At 43.4% G+C, this 21534-nt stretch overlaps 1 protein-coding gene across 3 annotated transcripts in view; it reads left to right on the top strand.

Annotated features, from left to right (window-relative positions):
- The window catches only part of DPH6 (diphthamine biosynthesis 6), a 472782-nt gene that overhangs the window by 321633 nt on the left and 129615 nt on the right, over positions 1-21534 (top strand). For all 3 annotated transcript variants that reach the window (XM_019518944.1, XM_019518945.1, XM_019518942.1), the window contains one exon: positions 10004-10246. In XM_019518944.1, coding sequence (XP_019374489.1) covers positions 10004-10246 — 243 coding nt within the window. The remainder of the gene's footprint in view (positions 1-10003; positions 10247-21534) is intronic.

The raw sequence follows: 21534 nt of genomic DNA, 5'->3' as shown, positions 1-21534 counted from the left end.
ATTATGTATACTGCATGCAATTATTATTGCCATACAACACAGTACTTTTATATGGGAATGAGTGCATTAAATTGTTTACTAATGATTTTTTAGGTGTTTAAAGATATTTTTCACTCTTCATATTGTTTTATTACAAATAACAGTTGGATTCACTGTGTGGCAAAAGTTAATATCACCCTTTCCTTTTATGAGGATGTAGAAACAATTTTTTTTTCAGTTCTCTGGTACCTGACAATGTTTTCACAATTTCTAAGGGAAATTGTGAAAGACATGCATGTGAAAGAAAGAGAGAACACATACAGATGAACATTTATAAAAGCAAAAAGGTTTACTTTGGTTTAGCTGAATCTGTTGTAATTGTTACATCTATATGCTGCTATCCTGTGTTAAGTGGAACTTAAACCATGACAACTTACCGTTAAATGCAACAAGATTACTTTGCCACTTTTTTTTACAGCAGGATAGGAAAAGATAGTCAAAAAAGTTGTACCAGATCTATATCTGTGTTTTTATGAGCGATTAACATGAACTGAAAATATAGATGGTAGCCTGATTTTTGTTTTGTGTTCTGTACTCACTGGGCATTGGTACGTGAATACAAGACCCTGAGATGTTACTTTATGAGAACTTAAGTTTCTGAAACTTGGTCTTTCATACATCTGAGATGTATGCCTTACTGCCATCAGTTGTAGAATTTGCTGTAGAACAGAGTAAGATTGTTTTGCCTTTGATCAAATTTTATACATAACTAGTAATTATATCACATAAGTGTATCTGATGTAATTGTGCAATAAGAATTGTGGACCTATAGTGAAGTCTTTATGAAACATAGCTATAGCACATGTAAAGCTGTGATTTATCATTTCACTTTTTAATATCAAAACTCTCCAAACTAAGAGATCTCAAATATGTCATTTCAAAAATACAATGTAAATCAGACAGTGTAATCAAGTAAACTGTAGTGGTGCGAGAAAATGCACTGGAAAGGTAGTGTTTGTACTCATGTAATTTACATAGCCAAATAGATTTCTTTGCAATATTACATATATAATTTTGTCCCAAAATTAGATGCAGCAGGTTTAGGCCACACAGCAATAATTTAAAGCTGTGTTGTAAACTGGTAATTCTGTGTCTGTAATGAAAATGTTGGCAGCTATTTTACTACAAGAGCCTTATTCTAATTAATTGTTTTTTTACAAACTTGCCCCCTCCCCAAAATCTTGTATTATTTGAGGATGGGTCTGAAACTTTGAGCAAATATATTTTTAGTTTTACATGTGTTATTATATGTTGCTTTTGTGTATTTGTGGCAGCTTGTTGTCAATAGTAGACCTTCTGTTTTCCCAATATTAATAAATTCCTTATTTTCTGACAACTGCTCTTGTAGCCATTTTCCAGAAATGCTCAGCATCAACCCATTCATACATTTTTAAAGATTTTCAGCATGAAATCTGTATGATATCAAGAAAAATGTATATTTTTGAAGAGCGTAACATGTTAAATGTCAATGAGTTGCATACAATTCAAGTGCATAGTGTGAACTGACAGTGTTCCCATAATATTGTCTAAATAGCACTTTAAAAAAAAAACTTTATTCGCACTGGATAGCTGCATCAAAGATTCCACATTACAGAAAGCAATTTCACCATCATTAGCTAAATAAGAGGGCCCTAGGAAGAAGGGATTATCATATATTAAATTAAAAGTTCACCACCTTACAGCTTTAATCCCGTTAGAAAAGATGATTTCTATCTAAATCAGCCAGAGGTCTTTATTGCCTGAAGTATTAATTGATTCGGGTCCTCATTAAGGTCAGAGGTACACATGGCTGACCAGAGGCAGCCAATTAGCACATTGTCAGTTGTGCTTATTTACATTGACTGAACATAATGGTGGGTTATTTGACTGTCAGGTCAGGGGGGTCACAGAATCTTTTGTGCACTCTGACCTCTTAAAGGGCAACCATCACTCAGACACCAGACTGCATGCATAACAAAGATTTAGTTTATTACATATTGACTCCATTTATTCCTACGAACAGGTGTTTTGTTCAATACTAATATAAACTCATTTGCGTAGAGGGTTGAAATATCTCCCTTTGAATATTTTTGAAACGCTTATGCTAATTACTCTTTGGAAACCTCTAATTATACATTTAAAGAAAATAATGAAAAATAAAGAAAATAATGGAACTTTTAGCAGTGTGATCACATTACAGTACAAATATTCTCTATTCTGAAGCAGTGATGACACATTTTTGTGAAACACCCAAGTTGAGGGTTAAGCTTCAAGTGGAGACTTGTGCCTAACTAGTACTGCATTAGCAAACCTGCCTCACTGCTGAAAGGGGTGTTCTGCAAATTCAACACTCATGAAAAAAGAAAGATTTAAAACAAGGTAAAACTGTATTTTGAAACAAATAATTTCTATCTGATCTTTTTAATCACTTTTTTTCAAAGAATTTTATATGTAAGGTTTCTGTAACTCAAAGAGACTAAGGAGAGGAACATTTCCCCTTTTGGTATTAATTTCTTTTCTTTTTTTTCCTAGATCGTCCATTAAGGTAAACTCTACCAATACCTCCTGATGTAAATTAAACATGTGCATAGGTTTTAACAGAGGCCTCAATTAGCACCCCCCAGTTACTTGTGCATATCTTTCCTATGGCAGTGGTGGTGAGAGAAAAACATTTTAACAAATTAGAAAATGTAATTATTAAATTACTATTATTGGTGTGGAGACATCATGAGGAGTTGAGGAACTGGTCTGTGGCAGTACTTGCAACTATTGTGTTTTTTGTTGCAGTTGTAAGTAGAGCTCCTATTCAGGGTTACCATGCTAAATAAACTTGGGTGAAAACAATCCTACTGAGAAGTGCGTATGCCTGAGGGGAAAGGGGTGCATACCTATTTATCCCACTTGGGAAAATTTTTTACTTAATTACCTTGCTATACAGGAGTGTATATCTGCCATGGGAGCTTAATGTTGACACCTGCCTCTGACAGTGTCACTGGTCTCTGATATTTAAGGGGAAAAGACTTCCCTAGTAATGAATATAGGATGGCCATTGGTCCTGTTTTATACTGGACCATCCTGTTTTAAAACCTTTTGTCCCTTATCTATTTCTAAATGAGGAATGGAAAGCCAAAAGACCTGTTTTTCAGTTCCTTGGTGGAAATACATGTAAATCATTTGTTGTTGTGTTTCTGTTGGCCATGCCTAGGGGTAGGACAATGCACAGACAGGAGGAGAGGGAGTCTGAGCCAGCCAGAGAAGGAGGGAGGCGGCCCCGCCTCTTGCTGCTTATTAGCCAAGGGGTCTGATGGCACCACTCCTCACTGCTGACTGGCTGAGGAGGTGGCAGCCCTACCCCGCACCTCAACACCAAGGGGTTGCCTGGTATTTTGGGTATGTGTCAGTTGCCACCCTAAATTTATGTGGTCAATTTTTGCTGTAGTATACATAAGAAAAACAGTAGTCCCTAAGCTTTGTGATTGCATCTCCCATAAGCATGCATGCATTTACTTGGAGATACAATCATTCAGCGTTTTTTAGGATACCTAGCTTAATCATTTAATTGTATGTTCTCTTTTACTGATGATTTTCCACAGATAGATCACACGCAATGTGAGGAAAAAAGGACTAATCTGTTTTTATTACGTTTTTCAAGTTTTCAACTACCTCAGTCATGTCCTCTTCAAGGTTTTGGGGCTTTTTTGTACAATAATCTAATATTCACACTCTATCATCTTATGTAGCTCTTTTTATTGTTCCTTGTGTCTTATCATGTTGTAATTTTTAATTTATGGGGAATCAATGCCCAGTGCACTAGAAGAATGCTTATATATGTATTTTAAAAAATAAAATAAATAATTAGATATATCCTTCCAAGTTGACATAACCGATTTTAATAGTAGCACTTCCAGTAGAGGCAAAACATGCTTTGTTAAGTTCACCTTGTACTATATTCTGTGTTGTTGCCTACACCATTTTCTATGCTTCCATTCTGTTAGTCTTTTTAACTGTTGCTTTAGGCATTAAAGGTCTTGGTATGACGGTCTCAGGACTCCGTAAAAGGGGATTCATCAGACACCTGACTAGACCTCTCACACATACATCACGATCCAGAGACTAGATGCCTATCTTTGTTGAGCTGTCAACCATGGGAACAGCTAGGACCCTGAGCCTAAAAGTACCTTTAGAGCAAAGAGTGTGTATAAGTGTTTGCACTATTGGGCTCCACATTTTCTTACATTAAAAAAAATACTTCAAACTTAGACCCTATAACAGTATATGAGAAGTTTTATCTACTTTTAATGGGCATTATCTTATGTTTAGCCAAACTGAATTTCATTTGCATCATACTGCAATGATGCTAATTTTTAAATGAATTTAAAGTCACCCAGAATATTTCACAAACATCTATGCATTTAGCTAATCAAAGCAATATAGTTCCATTAGCAATTTGGAAACTGGTTCACTATCTTTTTCATTAAAGCATTTTAAATATACTAATAATGAGCTAAACCCATGGCATCCCTTACAAATTCCTTAGATTGCAGTAGTTTCCACCCTTTCTCATATCACTTAACCTTTTCCTAAAGTCTTACTAAAGCTTTGTTCTATCTATTTTCCTTGATTATCTTTTCTGAGACAGGTATTCTTGTAAATCAAAGTAACTTATGCCATTTCAATCACTTATACAATTGTTTGAAAAAAATTTTGAAAAATATCTAACAAGTTACAAAAATGTTATTTCCTTTCTCATCCCCATTTGATTCTAATGGATAATTATTTTCCACTTTCTTCTGTCCTTAATAAGACACTATTATTTTCACTGCCACAGTTGCTTTTCACTGATCTGTAGGCTTTAGCTACATTTTTTTAAAGAAATAACTGTCCATCAGTTATCTCAATTTCCATAAGCAATTGTTGTATATGTTGTTGTTATTAATGTTCAAATACTATTTTATTGGGAAATATTAAAAATAGATTACATGAACAGTTTGTGGAGCAGAACATAAAAAAATACCAAGTTAAGCATTATTTCAAATACACCTTTTTCCTTCTTTTTTCATATTTTTTCTTATATCTTTTTCATATCTTTCTCATAACTTCTCCTTATTGAATAACTAGCAGTTTTGCTGCATAGAGAAGTATGAAAAAATAATATATTTCACTGCTGATGCCATTGCCACAATGTGGATTTGCCCCTGAATGTTCAGAGGAAGATGTAATGCCATGGAAACTTCTCCTCTGAGGAGGAATTTTGGATTGACTCAAAGAATGATAGTCTTTAACATTGGCCTTTGTGCTTTGGAAGTATTATTTATTGTTTGGTAGAGACTTTATGCAGTATGAGTTATATTCACGTTACTGTGATTTACATTAATGGTGAATATTGATCAGAAAATTAAAATAAATTCCAAAATTCAGGCCAGCTAGATACCCTGCTGAAAATGTTTCTTTTTTTTCTGGTTCAGCTCTTTCATTAAATGGTATATTCTAGTTTACACACACACACACACACACACACACACTCATTATATAGATTGCGCATGCACACACATTATATGTATTGTCTTATGAAGTAGTAAAGGAACTACAATCACATTAAGTGTTTGTACTGAACTGAAGATTTTTTGCATCTAGGGCTAAGTACAGACAGTCAAAAAGCCCAAGGCTGAATCAGTTCAGTCTTTTCAGGTTAGTCTAAGCTGCATAGATTAAACTGAGAAACAACTGCACAGACATTCACTTCTGATTCAGGAAATACTTACAGTGGCTCAGGCTAGAAGCTGAGGGGCACCAGAGCATGGCTCTCTGGCAAATAGCCAGCATGGGCTGTGTGTTTTCTTCCTCTTCCTGTTGCCTCTGAGGTTTCTGGGATTTGCAGTTCAGACTGCAACAGCTTAAGTCTGCAAGGTTGCTCATCACTTCCTCTTCCTGCTTCCAGGTGCCTCTGGGATGTGTAGTCTACAGTTGCAGCTAGCAGTAAGTTTTTAGCAGGGCAGGACAGCTCTGTACTCAAGGGAAGGGAAGTTTAACCCCTCTCTCTGCCCCAGACCCTAGCTGGGGTTTGCCTGGAGGGGGCAGTCCCTGCCTCCCCCTTGTCCCCCTCCCATCTCCAAACCCTTCCCTGGTGGAACAGACAGCTCAGCCCAGCCCAGCCCAGGGCTGGAAAGCATGCTGGGGGTCTGTGATTTAACTCGAACCAGGAAGGGGTCTTGGACAGAAGTTCATAAACTGGTTTGACCCAAATAAGTTAAGTCTGATGTACATTCAGCCAGGTTTATCTTAAACCATTTTCAGCCATTTTGAAACTGGTGCACTGAACTTCTGTTCTGTTACAGGTTTAAACCAGTTTCTGATTACTTAAATCGTTTTTTAGGGTCATCCATAACTATGCCAGAAGCCAGAGTGTTGTGCAACTTTGGAGGTAGCCAGGCAAGGAGTCTAACATGACCTTTGCTGCTCTCAGGTGGGAATGTAGAGTTGCAGGGCAGCTGTACAGTCTACTTACCCTCATGGACTGAGAGCAGCAAAGCAACAGGCAGCAAAAATTCTGTACTCTGTTGCAGTGGTACACATGACAGACCATGATCAGGCCCAATATTATGCATGGTTATTGCAGCACAGTAAACATATGTAAGAGAATAAACGCATGTGAGACCTTGGCATTCCTAGCTCTGAGAGGATGCAATATATATGTAGTAGCCCTCACTGTCCACTGTCTTCTCTTTGTGTAGTCATTAATACCTATGTAAAGTGAAATTAAACAACAGCTAGAGTGATAGCTTAACTCCAATTTGCACCCATTCTACAAAGGTGCACATGCCTGCATAAGAGGCAAAACTTTATAGAATCATAATGATGCACCAGAATAATTCCATTGACTTCAGTGGAGTTACACTGGGGATACGTTGATATAAGTAAGAGGAAAATCTAGCCCTAAGGGACAAGACAGAGGGAGTTTTTACTTGCTAGTTTGTCGGATCTTTAATCCCATTTTAAAGTAGGAAATATTTTTAAGAATTCAAATTAAATAATCTGCAGTGTAAATTCAGTTATTACAATAGAATATGAATGTATGGGTATTACACTGCATTTCTGTTTTCACTGACAGTGTATTGGGAATGTTGATCCCCTGGAGTTGCTATGCTGTGAATATATGGAAACTGTTGCAAAGTTTTAGCAGGGTTTTATAGAGCTTTAGTGCAATAAAAGGGTTGCAACCATACATTGTGACATCTCCTGCTGTATGATTTCAGCACTGCAAACAAAATATTATAGAGTCTTCCCAGCTTTAGTTGGGTTTTTACTCTGCTATCACCTTTTTGTATAGTACATAAAACATTGTACAGACAACCCCCTGAAACCTGCTAAAACACTGCTCTTTGCTGGCTTGCAACTTTGCCCTTGTTGCTCGTTTATTGATAGTTGTATTTCATGACCCAGACACTGGGAAGGAGAAAGAGAGAGAGAGAGAGAGAGATGCAAACCTCTTTGCTTTTTATCTTAAGTTATGCCCCCCTGCAAAAGAGTTGTTGAAATTGTGTGTCCTTGTTTTGGTGCATTTTCCCTCCTTTCCCCCTTACACCCACCTTTTTATAACATGGTAGCATCTTGGGAATACTGTTTTTCAATTAATTATGTCTTAACATGCAAACAAGTATGTTAAGAACAGAGAGGGGGAAAGGTTTTTGGTTTTGGGGGTTTTTTTTAAAGATTTCTGTATAATTCCCATTGAATTTGAGCCAAAAGTGTTGCCAGTTTTGCTCAAATCTTTCAGAGATTTGTTTTGACCCTGCTTATGACCAGTGGGGTTAATTGTATGAGAACTATCCAGGAGACTTTAAGAAAGTGCTATCTTAGTCCATATTTCAAAACACTGACAGATATTTTATCATTAATTAGTATTCATATTATGTCTCAAACAATCTGTTCAAGAATAGGGGAAGTGAACTGGTTGAACAGCTCTTCTGTCTATCTAGTAATTAACATGGTGATGCATGTAAAGCCAGGGGCCTAACAGGGGAAGAAGGAGAAATAATGCTGGGGAGATTTTTCTATAGAAGAATATAAATTACCTGCCCTGGGGGCTTTGCCTTCTCCTAAGATTTAACTTAGTAAAGGTGAGAACAAAGGGCTCTTTTAAAAAATAAACCTGTGCCCCTCTGAATCATATCTTTCTAGATTTGCTTCTCATCTTGTCAATATGCCACTTGATAGCTGGCTGGACTCCCTTGTTCAATGGCACATATTTTAAAATAGCACTTTTTTAAGGAAGACCATTTGTTCTTTTTAACCAAAATATTGCTTGCATTTTCTTTTTTTTTTAATTTAGGGTTATATATAGCATTATCAAAACAATATTTCAGATATCTTAAACAATTTAAAAAGATAGTTGATGGGTGTCAGTTAATCTATTATGCTTCCTCTCTGCCTCCTCCCCCTCTTCAGCTGCTAATCATAGAACTTGTATGCCAAATTGTGTAAGATACTCTTCCAATAGTTACATGTGCGAGTCTTTTGTGAGACAGAGACAGTTATGAGGACAGATTTGGAGTTGCATATGGGTCTGTCACATGGTTTGATTGCTGTGTCTTCCAGGACACAGATTTCTTTTTTACTTAGCCTTCTGAGGATTTTATGCAGCTTATACCAAAAGTTCCACACAATTTCTCATAAAGGCTTCTTGCACAGTCCATTTTCCCCCTCTCTACTTGCAGCAATATGCTTTTTCGGCTCACTTCAACGCTGCTTACACCCACTGTACATCCCACTTCTCTATTCATTTTCTCTCTTGATATGCAGTAACATTTACTGTTTGCTGTTCAAAAAATGCATAGAAGAAGAATGTGATAGATCGTCATATTTATCTTAAGATTTTGTAATAAGTTTTTAAGATGTCTGGATAATAGGAACCCAGGTTCCTTCCCTTAGCAGTGCTAGAGAGAATAAGTCCTTTCAAGTGTTGCCAGGTAAGCTTCTCTAAAGCAAGCTAAAATAGCCACTTTGTAGCCCAAAAATAGCACACATTTGTGGCATACACCCTGTATGAACATTATATCTGGCAAGTAGTGAGAGCTTTTGGAGTATTCTAGTTGATTTCTGAGTGATTATTAAAGTATCTCTGTAAGCCCCAGTAACACGCTTCAGTTTATTTTTGGTCTGCAATTTCCTATTCCTTTGTGGTTGGTCATGATGAATTCTATTCTTGCCCTCTAGTTAAGTTGTATTTTATGATTTTAGGGATTTGAACATTTTACTGTTTGTATAAACCTAAATAAATTAAAATTAAAAGCAGCAGCAAACCAAAGTCAAACATAAACTATTATAAAAGTACAACAAAACAATCAAAGATTAAATGTTATAAAATATACCAAATCACAACTCTGATTAAATTCATGGGAAACATGCTTGAGCTCTGACATGTTATAACAAAAGTAACAAACCTTAAAGTAAAGCATAGTTATTTTTTTCCAGAGGGTGCACTGCAGGGAATGATGACCTTGGCATGCCTTCCTTAAAGTTATAAAAAAATACTGTTGTCTGTATATTGTAAGAGTAGAAAGTTCCACTTTTTTCTGTATACCTGAGTTGACAGACTGTAAACAAATTTACTTGGAACTTTACACAAACCCTTTCAGTAGTGCCAGGGAAATATTGTGACATTGTGAAAGGTTAAATTTACATATTTCTAGACTTACCTCATCAGTTCACAGCTGATTCATTTGAAGACGATTATGCACATTTGACCATCCATGTATTAACTCTTAGGTTGAAGCTTATTGCAATGCCGTACGTACATTTAGAGACTAACTAAATCTCTGTCAAAAGTGACCTTTAGATTGGCAAACTTGCTTCATTTGTAGCAAAGTCAAATATGGTTTTGTGGTGCAAGGGAATATCTAGAAAAGGGAAATACTTGTTTCCAACCTCCTCTTCTCCATCCACTCCCCAACAGTTCTAATTTTTTTCTCTTTATCTTATCTTCTAGATTGGAGATGTTCTCTACTGTGCTGGACAGATTGCACTAGTACCTTGTACTATGCAGCTTGTAAGTGGTGGCATACAGACTGAGACCACAGTCTCCCTACGTCATGTTGAGAAAGTCCTTAAAGCTATGAGTCCCAATACTGAACTCCAGCATGTCCTTATGGCAAACTGTTATGTAACTGACAACAAGTACATTCCTGTTGCTCATGCTATATGGGAAAAGAAATTAAAAGAAGACAAAAAGGTATCTGTAATATGCATTTTCTTTCAAGTTTTTTAAATGATTTATGAAAAGGGTTTTCAAAGTCTTGAGGTAATATCAGAATTTTCTCAGTGCATTTCGGTGGGGTTCAAGTAAAACTGATATAATAAGGTTTGATTGAGCTGTTATGTTCTGGCTCATAAGTGGCTGTGCACAATTGAGAAAGAAAGAAAGAAAATTGCTTAATAGAAAGTTATATTCATCACTAACTTTCTCTTAATTCCCCAAAGCAATAAGTTACAGAATTCTTTAAGAGCAGCCTATTCCTCCAGGCAAAATGTGAACAATATTATATTTGAAATAGCTCTACCTATATATTTTCTGTAAAAGGGTTGGAGGTGGGCAGTTTATCTTAACTTTCCATGAATTATTCTGTTGTTTTTCTTGCTTTCTTTCCTCCCTTCTGCTCCAGTCCCCTCTGAGACAGCTGGTGCTCTGAGCACTGGCACCCCACCGGTTGGGGTAACCGTGGCCCCCTCTCAGCCTCCCTCCACCCTCCCCCTGCCTGATGGGGCTGCCCCCACAGTGCAGGGGTTTCACCTGGTGGAGGGGCTGGGATGTCCCCCCACCCGTCCCAGTTCCACCCAGGGTGGCTAGTGTCTTAGACACTGGAGCCCCACCGGGTAGAACAACTGAGACCTTCCCTCCACCTCCCTCCACCCCTGCCTCAGTTGAGGTGGTGGACCCGGAGGTGGCAAACCCCAAGCAGCCTAGCCCGCCCCCTTCAGGGGTGGTGCCACCTGCTCCCAAGAAAGCTAAGAACAAGAGACAAAAGGGAGCTTCTAAAGGAGCCCCTGCCCCTTTGGGGCCCACCTCTGACAGTTCCAGGGAAAATGTAACCAGGGAACCTGACCCCACCCTACCTGCCCCCCTGGAATCCCCGCCACCTCAGGCCATGACTAAAGGTGTCCCAGCAACATCTGGCAACCCTTTGCCCCCATCCCAGCTCATGGGGCTTGTGAGCGGCAAGGCAGGGAGAGAGTGACTGCCTCCCCAGCATCAGGCACAGGAGACAACAGAGGGTCGTACAACACCCCCCCCGCCCACTCCCCTGCCCACCAAGGCCAATGAGGAGGAGATGGAGTGCCTGCCCTCTGAGCACTGCAAGCGGCCCCGGGAGCAGGAGGACATTTCCCACCCAAAGCAGATGGGGATCAATCTCCCAGAGATGGTCTTTGACCCAAATACTGAGGGGGGCCTGCTAGGGAGCCTGGCCATTAAGGGCACTTTCACCGGTTCTCGGTCGGCAACATCTGGCTCCTGCTGGAGAACCCCCCCTGGGTGGCCCCAAGCTATGGAGGCCTCCTCAACCTCTTGGAGCAGACCAAGGACCAGAGGAATGTGGCAGAGAGTATCTGGCAATGGTGCCCAGACCCCGTGCGGTTTGTCTGTGCCACTAGTGACGCAGCAAGGTTTATGCACCGGGACCCGGGCACGCGTCAACATGCCTTCCGGTGACCTGGTGAGGGAGGTGTGGGGCCAAGGTGGGTCCACAGAATAGGGTAGGGCAAGGATAGGCCTTCTCTTGTTTCTATGGTTTTGCCCTGTTCTGTCACCTCATCTCCCACCTGTACCCTGCCTATCCTTCCTCTTTATTCTCCTGCTCATGGCGGTTACCACAATTTTCTCACTAAACACCAGTGGCTGCAGGGACCCGGTGAAGTGGACGGCTGTCCTGGAGGGTTTGTGGCAGAAGTGGCTGGCGATAGCCTTCTTCCAGGAGACGCACAGCGACGTGCATGTTCAAACTGACTGGCACGCTGCCTGGAGAGGCCGCTTATTTGTAAGCCACGGCATCAACCTCAGTGCAGGAGTGCGATCCTCCTCCCGCCGCAGCTGCAATACTACTCAGCGGTGGCACAGGAGGTCGTCCTCGGCTGGCTGCTGACCATCCATGTCACCCTAGCACACCAGAGCTTGCTCCTCATCAACATCTATGCGACCACCAAAGGGAGAGAGAGGTTAGCCTTCTTAGAGACCCTGGGTGACCTCCTGCATGACACCAGTGAGAACAATGACCTGCTCCTCATGGCCGGGGATTTCAACTGCACCGTCAATGCGCTGCTAGACCTGACGGCCAGAGCCGCACCTGCCTTTGGCCCACAAGCTGCGGACCATGCTGGAGGCAGCGAATCTCGTCGAAGCCTGGCGGGTCCTCCACACTGATGCGCACCAATACACCTGGGCAAAGATGAGTGCCAGTGGGATCGCCATGGCCCGCCTCGACCACCTCTACATCGCCCAGCACCATCTGCTGTTACTGCGCAGCAGCCGCATCATCCCATCAGGTCTCTCTGACCACGCCCTGGTCTGCTGCAAACTGAGCCTGCCTGGCAGAGCACGCACACGGGCCCCTTACTGGTGCCTCAACATCAGCCTGCTGCAGGGCACCCACTTCAGAGACTGCTTCACCCACCTCTGGAGGAGCTGGGAGGCTGTGTAAGCAGACTGCTTCTCCTGGCAGCTGTGATGGGACATGGGGAAGATCCAGATTCAGGCATTCTGCCAGCAGTATTCCCAGCTGACGGCAAGTGAGAGCCGCCTCTGCACCCAGGAGCTGGAGGAGGTCTTGGCGGAGCTTGAGGTAGCCCTGCTCCATGCAGGCAATGACATGGCACTCCTCGAGAGCCTTTGGTCCCGCAAGAAATGCCTGCGGGAGCTGGCGGAGGGCATGGCCCGGGGTGCATGGGTATGTGCCCACTGCCAGAAGCTGGCAGAGGCTGACACCCCAACTGGCTGCTTCTTTGGCCTGGAGAGGCAGTGGGCTATGGCAAAGACCTTAGACCATCTCAAGACCCCGGAGGGACAGCTGCTTACGGACTCAGGCATAGTACAGGGGGATGCCATCACCTTCTATCAGGAGTTGTTTGCAGCTGATCCTGTTTGTCTGGACGCCTCTCAGCAGCTGTATAAGGACCTGCCACTCCTCGGCACTTCTCAAGTCGAGGCCCTGGAGTACAAACTCTTCCTGGCAGAGTTCAAGGCTGCTGTGGGGTGCTTGCCTCAGGCAGGGCCCCAGACCTTGACAGACTGCCCGTGGAATTTTACAAAACTTTGTGGCCCCTCCTTGGGCCCAGCCTCCTCCGTGTCTTCCATGAGAGCCTCGCTGACAAGACCCTGCCAACCAGTTGCCACCAGGCAGTGCTCACCTTGCTGCCCAAGAAAGGGGACCTCAGCTACCTTAAGAACTGGTGGCCCGTCTCCCTTCTGTGCGCCGATTATAAGATCCTGGTGAAGGCACTGGCGAACCGTCTCTGTACCATCATGGCCTCCGTCATCAGGCCCGAGCAGAGCTACTGTGTGCTGGGCAGGATGATCCAGGACAACCTGTTTCTACTGCATGCCCTGCTCATGGCTGTGGAGTGTTTTGCCTTGGATGTCAACTTGGTCTCCCTGAACCAGGAGAAGGCCTTTGATTGAATCAACCATGGGTACCTGCTTGGCACCCTCGAGGCTTTTGCTTCAGGCCTCTTTTCATTGCAGTGCTCCAGGTCCTGTACCACGACGCCTCCAGCCTGCTCAAGGTGAATGGCATGCTGTGCTCCCTATTCCCAGTGCATCGCAGCATATGCCAGAGCTGCCCCCTCTTGAGCATGCTGTATGCCCTGGCCGTCGAACCACTGCTGCACGCTCTGCAACGTTGCCTGACCGGCTTAGCCCTGCCACCAGCACCAGGCCTGACCACTGGCCTCCTGATCCAGCTGATGGCATATGCGGACGATGTGACAGTCTTCCTGGGCAGCCAGGAGCATGTGCAGGCCCTGATGGACTGCCAGCGCACCTATGAGCTTGCCACTTCAGCCTGCATCAACTGGGGCAAGAGTGACACACTCCTGCTCGGGACGTGGGCAGGCGAACCACCTCCAGACCTGCCGGGGGCCTTGCCTAGCACCGGGAAGGCCTCAAAGCCCTGGGAGTGTTCCTGGGGCTGCCGACCTTTGCAGCCTGCAACAAGGAGGACCTGGTGGAGGGAGTGGAGGCCCACCTGCAGCACTGGTGCTGGCGCTTGCCCACTGTCTCCTACCCTGGCCAGATCCTCATCACCAACAACCTGGTGGTGGTAACCTTGTGGCACCGCTGCACTGTGCTGAAACCTCCATCAGAGCTACTCGACAGACTGCAGCAGCTCCTAATGGACTTCCTCTGGGATGGACGCCACTGGCTCCTGCGAGCTGCCCTCTACCTGCCCACCACTGAGGGGGGCCAGGGCCTGATCAACCTGGCTAGCAGGGTGGGTGCCTACTGCCTGCAAGCCCTCCAGCAACTTCTGTATGCCAAGGGCCACCTCCCATGGTGGCAGCTGGCATGCTGGTTCCTGCACCAAGTCGGGGGCCTTGGCTTTGACCAGGAGCTGTTTATGCTGGAACTCACCTTCCTGAATGGGGCGGTTCCTCCCCCATTCTACCACAGCATGGTGAGGGCCTGGCAGGCTGCCTTCCATCTCTGTCCCCAAGCCAGGTGCCTGCGTTTCCCGCAGGTGCTTCAGGAGCCCCTGGTCCACAACCCAGCCCTGCAGCATGTCGTGCCATCTGGCCTCCACCAGCCTTGGGGCTGCTCTCATTGAAGCGCATACCACCCACCTGGGGCACCTCCTGGACCCTGTCACCCAAAGCCCTGGCTGCCTGGTTGGCACTGCGCTCTGTCTGCACCACGGGCCAGCTTCTGCAGGCCATTAGCGCCGCCCTCCCAATGGAAGCAGCGACTACCCTAGAAGGCTACCTCCAGGCTCACCAGGCCCTCCCCACTGTGGATGGAACAGGTGACGCCTTCCCATCACTGCTGGTCATCCCAGCAATGACCAGTGAGCTGGCTGACTGGCCCAACACACTGCATAGGCTCCCTGTGCCCCCCAGAAGCAATACAGGGTGCCCCTTCAGCACACTGCCCTGAAAAGGTCTCTAAGCATGGGTGGTGTGCACCCAGCATGCCCAGGTGCTGGCTGGCCGCCCCAACACCATGTGGCAGTGGTGTCTGTTGTGGCCTGGGACCCCAACATGGCACACACTGTACAAGGCGCCCACCACCAAGAAGACCGGTGACCTCCAGTGGAGATTCGTGCATGGCATCCTGGCCACTGGCACCTTTGTGCACCACCTGGACCCGGTGGCCTCAGTGACCTGCCTTCCTCAACTGTCCCTGGCTGCGGCTGCTCTTTGCCACCCTCGGGGTGCTGCTTCGGGCACTGGGCCAGGACTTCTCAGAGGACACCTACATCTACTCTTTCCCATACCGGGTGGCCGAGTGGACCGAAGTCAACCTGGCCAACTTCCTGGTGGGCCAGGCCAAGATGGCCACTCTGAAGAGCCGGCAAAACCAACTCACCGGGACTCAGATAGACGACGCTCTGCAGCTCTTCCACCTGCTGGAGCGGGCCCCCCTCTCACTTGAGTTCGAGCACACGGTCCTCTGGTGGATGTTGTCCACCTTTGAGGAATGCTGGGCCATCGAGGGGGCACTGTGCCAAGTCAAGAGCGGACACCTGCTCCTTGCCAGCTACCAACATCCTGTTAGACATCCAAAAAGCCCTAAGCAGACACAGTCCTGTCTGCCTTTGTCTGGTCTCCCACAGCATGGACCATAGCCAGCATGTGGTATGCTAGCTAATGCTGAGAGGTGTCTGAGTAAGGCAGAGGGGATGAGGCAATCCCTGCTTAGCAGGGATTGGTGAGGACCTCCAGTCAGAGAGCGGGGCGGGGCAGCTTTGCTGTGGAGCAGAGATCCCAGCCCAGAGAGCATGCCAGGCTGCTGGGGTAGTCTGGTTTAATTTAAACCAGGAAGGGGTCTGGGATAGACATTGCATAAAGAGGTTTGACCCAAATCAGTGAAGTCTGATACTACATTCAACCAGGTTTAACTCAAACCAGTTTCAGCCATTTTCAAACTCATTTATGTACACTAAACATCTGTTCTGTTACAGGTTTAAACTAGTTTCTGAACTCTTAAACCAGTTTATTTAATAGATTTCATAGATTTTTAGGGTCAAAAGGTACCTCAGTAAATCATGGAGTCTGACCCCCCGTCCTGGGCTGGAAAGATGTTACAAATTACGCTCTTAAAGCCACGTGTAGTTTGCTGTAGGCGGGGGCAATAATCACGCAGAGCAAGTATTCAAAATTAAATACAGAATCTTTATTTGCTCGAGCAAGGTGCCTCTTTGAGAGAGGGACTCTACTTACTAGTTATAATACTTTTTTATACTTTCTAAGTGTGTAAGCATTAGTTTGTGATTAGCTCATGCTCGTAAAAATACTCAATTATCTATTAACTAAATCACTATTCTGTCTAATTAAGCGGCACTGTGGGCGTGAACACCAAAGTTCAACTCTCGTGAATTACATGCCTCCTATATTTTGTCTCAAGATGTTTCTTTATTTAACAAAAATAAATCATGCTCGACTTTCAAGGTTCTCCTGTTGACGAGACTCTTTTGTTGACTGGATTTAGCTAGCTTCATATCTTATCAGTAACTTTCACACAGTAGTCTTTTTCCCTCCCAGCCGTCTTGTAAGTGTTGTGTCCGCTTTTATGAAATGGAGGCAAAAGGACAAAGAAATGGCCTGACTTTCAGCATTACAAAGCCTTGCTTTAACTCTACAAGATTTATATACAACGAAGAACGCTGGGGCAGGTGACTCCAACTAGGTGCTTGTCTAGTGTCCTCTTAAAGACCTCCAAGGTAGGGGAGAGCACCACCTCCCTTGGAAGCCCATTCCAGATTTTGGTAACCCTCACCATAAAGAAGTTTTTCCTAATATCTAATCTAAATCTGCTCTCTGTCAATTTATGGCCATTGTTCCTAGTAACCCTAAGGGGCACCCTGGTAAAAAGAGCATCCCCTATTCCTTGCCACCCCCTATCCTGCCGATGAATTTGTAGACGGCCACAAGATCCCTTCTCAGCCTTCTTTTGTGGAAGGGCCCTCAATCTCTCCTTGTAGCATCTTACCTGCAGGCCCTTAACCATACGAGTAGCTATCCTCTGGACCCTCTCAAGGTTATCCACATCCCTCTTGAAGTGCAGTGCCTAGAACTGGGTGCAGTACTCCAACTGTGGTCTTACCAATGCCACATAGAGGGGATTTATCACCTCCTTAGACTTGTTTGTGATGAACCTTCTAATGCATGAAACAGTGCAGTTGGCTTTACTTATCACGTCAGTACATTGATGACTTATGTTCATTTGACCCCAGGACTTTTTCCTGCCATGGCAGGGGGTTGGATTTGATGATCTGCTCAGGTCCCTTCCGACCCTACCAACTATGAAACTATTTTGGACTATGAGTCCAAGATCCCTTTCTGTTGCTGTACTGCTTAGAAAGTCACCTCCCCGTCTGTAGGTGTATTTGGTGATCCTTTCTCCCTAGGTGCAGCACTTTGCAATTATCTTTGTTAAACTGCATCCTATTCTGTTCTGCCCACTTTCTCAATCTGTCCAAATCCGCCTAAATCTGCTCCCTGCCCTCCAGTATATTTACTTTGTCCCATAATTTTGTGTTGTCTGCAAATTTGGACAGAGTGCTTTCCATGCCCCTGTCCAAGTCACTGATGAAGATATTGAACAAAAGTGGTTGAAGGACCTTGGGATCTCCACTGCCCACATTTTTCCAGGTCAAAAATGACCTGTCCACCACCACCCTTTGGGTACATCCCATAAGCCAATTCTCCACCCACCTAACTGTAATAAGCTACTTCACAACCACTTAATTTATTTATAAAAATGCGATGCAACACTATATCAAAGGCCTTTTTAAAATCCAAGTAGATGATATCTATTTCAACTCCTGCATCTAAGCATTTTGGGACCTGGTCATAAAAAGAAATAAAGTTAGTCAGGCAGGATCTACCTGCTATGAATCCATGATGGTTGCCCTTCAGTATTATTTTTCCTGCTGGACTCCCACAACTGTGTTACTTAATAATTTTTTCAAAGGTTTTCCCAAGGATAGAAGTGAGGCTAACTGGCCTATAGTTACCGGGATCATCCTTTCTCCTCGTTTAAAAATAGGGACCACACTGGCCCTTTTCTAGTCCTCTGTGTATGTGTAATGTCTGTCCCTAGCCAATGAGGGTGGTCAAGCACCAGAACAAGCTACCTAGAGAAATTGTGGAATCTGCATCCTTGGAAGTTTTCAAGAGCAGGTGAGGCAGAAACGTGACTGGAATGGTTTAGTTAGGGATGGTTCTACCTCATGTAAAGGGATGGGCTAGATGACCCTTCCAGCCAAAGTTTACTATGATCCTACTGCCGATGCTGTTATCCCCAAATAAGACAGGAGACAGCTGACTCCCTTGTATCAAAGGGGACTGAAGGGTGGGCCTGTGTTGCCCTGAGAATCTGCTTGGCTTACCAGCTGAAAACCTTTTCATCCAGGCTCACCAGGGTTTGCAGAAAAGAGGAATTAACAGCTTGGATGTTCTTAAGTGGAAATATTGTGTATTCTTTTTATCTGTTTCCACTCTAAAAATAAAGAGAGAATAGAACCTGATGCCTGAAGATTTTGGAAAACTAAGTCACGCTAGAGAACTGTGCTTCTCCTTCTCTTCTTCCAGAAAGACAGTGTAGAGCTCCAACGTTGTTGGCTCTGGCGTTTACTTAATGTTTACCTTTGAATCAAGTTGGGAAAAGGCTTGGTATGCCATCTTTCAGTGAACAGGCCAAAGCAAGCCAACTCTGCTCTGAAACATTTTTGCATGAAGGAGATACTGTTTGTGTCTCTTTTTATTGTTTTCCCTATCCCCATGCTAAAGACTAAGAAACCTTGTACATCATAGTATGAAATAATCTTCTATCCTAGCTTAAAATAAAAGCTAACCAGCTAAACCAAAAGCTTTGTTATTTTACAGAACTTTCTTTATTTCAGGCAGTGGCCAAATATAGGCAAGTATGAGTGAGTAGCAACCTACTGATGCCTAATAAGAACAAACAGTGCATAAATTGGAATTATTCAGTTCTGTCATTCCATGAAAAACTGGCATTATGCAACTGTGCAAACTCAGATCAGAACACATTTTTTCTTCACTAGACATTATAAATCACAGATTTAATTAGATTTTTTACGGGGGCGCTTTCTTGTTCTGTATTCAACTACTGGATGTTTTACATTTAATAGAGAAATGACAGTATATTGTGATTATTAAGATATTTCTATTTTACATTGCAACTAAATCATATACATCATATTTCTTAAACTGCCGAAGGCTTATTTATGGAGCACCAAACATTATTAGTGTACTATCATAAGGATGTGAAATTTTTTTTCTACATAAATAACATTTTTCTAAAATTCAGTTGAATAATTCTATTTATTTTACATCGGTAATATTTCTATTATGATGTAATACAAAAGAGTGCAAAAGACAATGTGTAAATTATATAGGACAGAAGTGAAATGAATAGAAAGTGGGGAACTGTGGAGAAGTATTTGGGTGGGCATCGCTATGTACATGCACAGAAATGGTGACAGAGCTTGAGCTTGGGAATTTAGTCTGAATAAGGACCAAAAGAGCTGACAAATGCTCTTTTAAGAACATCAGTGATAAAAAATGAACTATGAGAGAAATGAAACTGAGATGTTTTGTTTCTCTTAGGGCCCCTCTAAATGTGCAGATAAAGGTGCAATGGGAACTAATGCACGATCCACACAGTTGTGCCTCTTGCAATGCCACTCATGTACTGCAGGAGGCATGACTGTGGGATCGCGGATTAGATCCCATCATGCCTCACTGTCAGTGTAGTGGAAGCCCTATCCTGGGCTCCCTGGGCTCTGGAAAGAAGCAGGCTCCCATGGGTAAGGTGTCCTTCACACCGTCAGGCCTGGGAGATTGCAGTTGCCGTGGTCTCCCAGCCTTGGGGGTACATAAAACTGAAGGTGCTTGAAGGATTAGGGCTATTTTTTTATTTTGAAAGTAGGCCAGTCCTTTAACTTTTTCCTGCCAAAGCAGGGGGTTGGACTTGATGATCTGCTCAGGTCCCTTCCAACCCTACAAACGATGAAACTATGTTTGAAGTTGATTTCTAAACGTCTTGAGTTACTTCTGTGAGATCCACTTGAAAACATGCATCAGACATTAGAGAAATGTATGTCTTTCAGAAGCAACAGGTAGAGACACATTTTAATAGGATGGATAATGGAGTAGCCTGATAGTTTATTTCTGTTCCTGACTCTTCTAATTTCCAGTGATAGGACCTTGGGTCAGTCACTTTGCTTCTCTGAATTCTTGTTTCCCTTCCTACCTGTCTGTATAATTGTCTGTATAACAATTTGTTTAGATTGTTCGTCAAAGATCAAGAGTTTTTCACCATGTGGTTATGCACTGACTAGTATAATGGAGCCAGTGGCTATAGGCTTCTTCAAGTTGGCTGTAGGATCCTCCTGTGTGTCATCTATTCCTTGTCTCCCATCCTTCCCAGTAGCAGCAGGTAGAGATTACATTGGACTTCACTTTCCCCAAGCCAAAAAAAAAAAAAAAGAAATAAAACTTGCCTTCAGGCAATCCGTACAGTGCAGTCTTTTCAGTTAGAGAGTCTCTTCTTTTAGTCTAGGGTCTGAACTTTCCTTACCTCCAAAACAGCTGCTTCATAACCAACGTCCTATTTTAAGGTTTAATGCCTTCTCCTACAGTCTTGGGAACCTCTTCAAAAGCACCTTGTGAGGTGTGACAGCCTTAGAGCTGTGACCTGTATACCAAGAATCCTCATTCCTTTTTCAGTGCTGCCCTGATTCTGCAATTTGTGGGTGAAATCTCAGTTTCCCTTGTTCTAGCAATTAACTTTTCAGAGAAAGACAAAATCATAATGGATTGGCTCATGAATCAGCAACAACCCCTGGAGAGTGATCCCCAAGCACTTCTTCCCTTAAGAGGCTCTGTAGTTTAGAGATTACCCATTAATATAATGATTTGTTTCAACATAGCAGTTTCTCTACTCCTACTTGTGATTCTTTGATCATGAGGTTTTGGGACCTGGTGGATTGTCATAGTTTTTGTGTGAGGGAATTAGGTTTCGATTTTCTCCCACAAGACACTACCGATTATGCTGGGAAAAGGGTTAGAAAAAGAAATGCATGAGGTCTCTGACCCCATGAGATGTTGTGTTATTCTTGATTTTGGAACTTAATGAGCCTGGCCCTGACCACCACTCTACAGGACTTGATTTCTTATACAGGAATGAAGACTGAATAGGCACTTAATCAACATTTTGTACAAGGAGGAAGCTGACTGCGTCACACTGCATAATCTAGTCTCATGCCCCTCATCTGTTTCTGGATATTG

The sequence above is a fragment of the Gavialis gangeticus genome, unplaced genomic scaffold (assembly GCF_001723915.1).
Source record: "Gavialis gangeticus isolate Ggan-Ray unplaced genomic scaffold, GavGan_comp1, whole genome shotgun sequence".
Taxonomy (NCBI): domain Eukaryota; kingdom Metazoa; phylum Chordata; order Crocodylia; family Gavialidae; genus Gavialis; species Gavialis gangeticus.
Note: the sequence above shows the minus strand (reverse complement) of the source record. Positions and strands in the feature narration are given on the sequence as shown.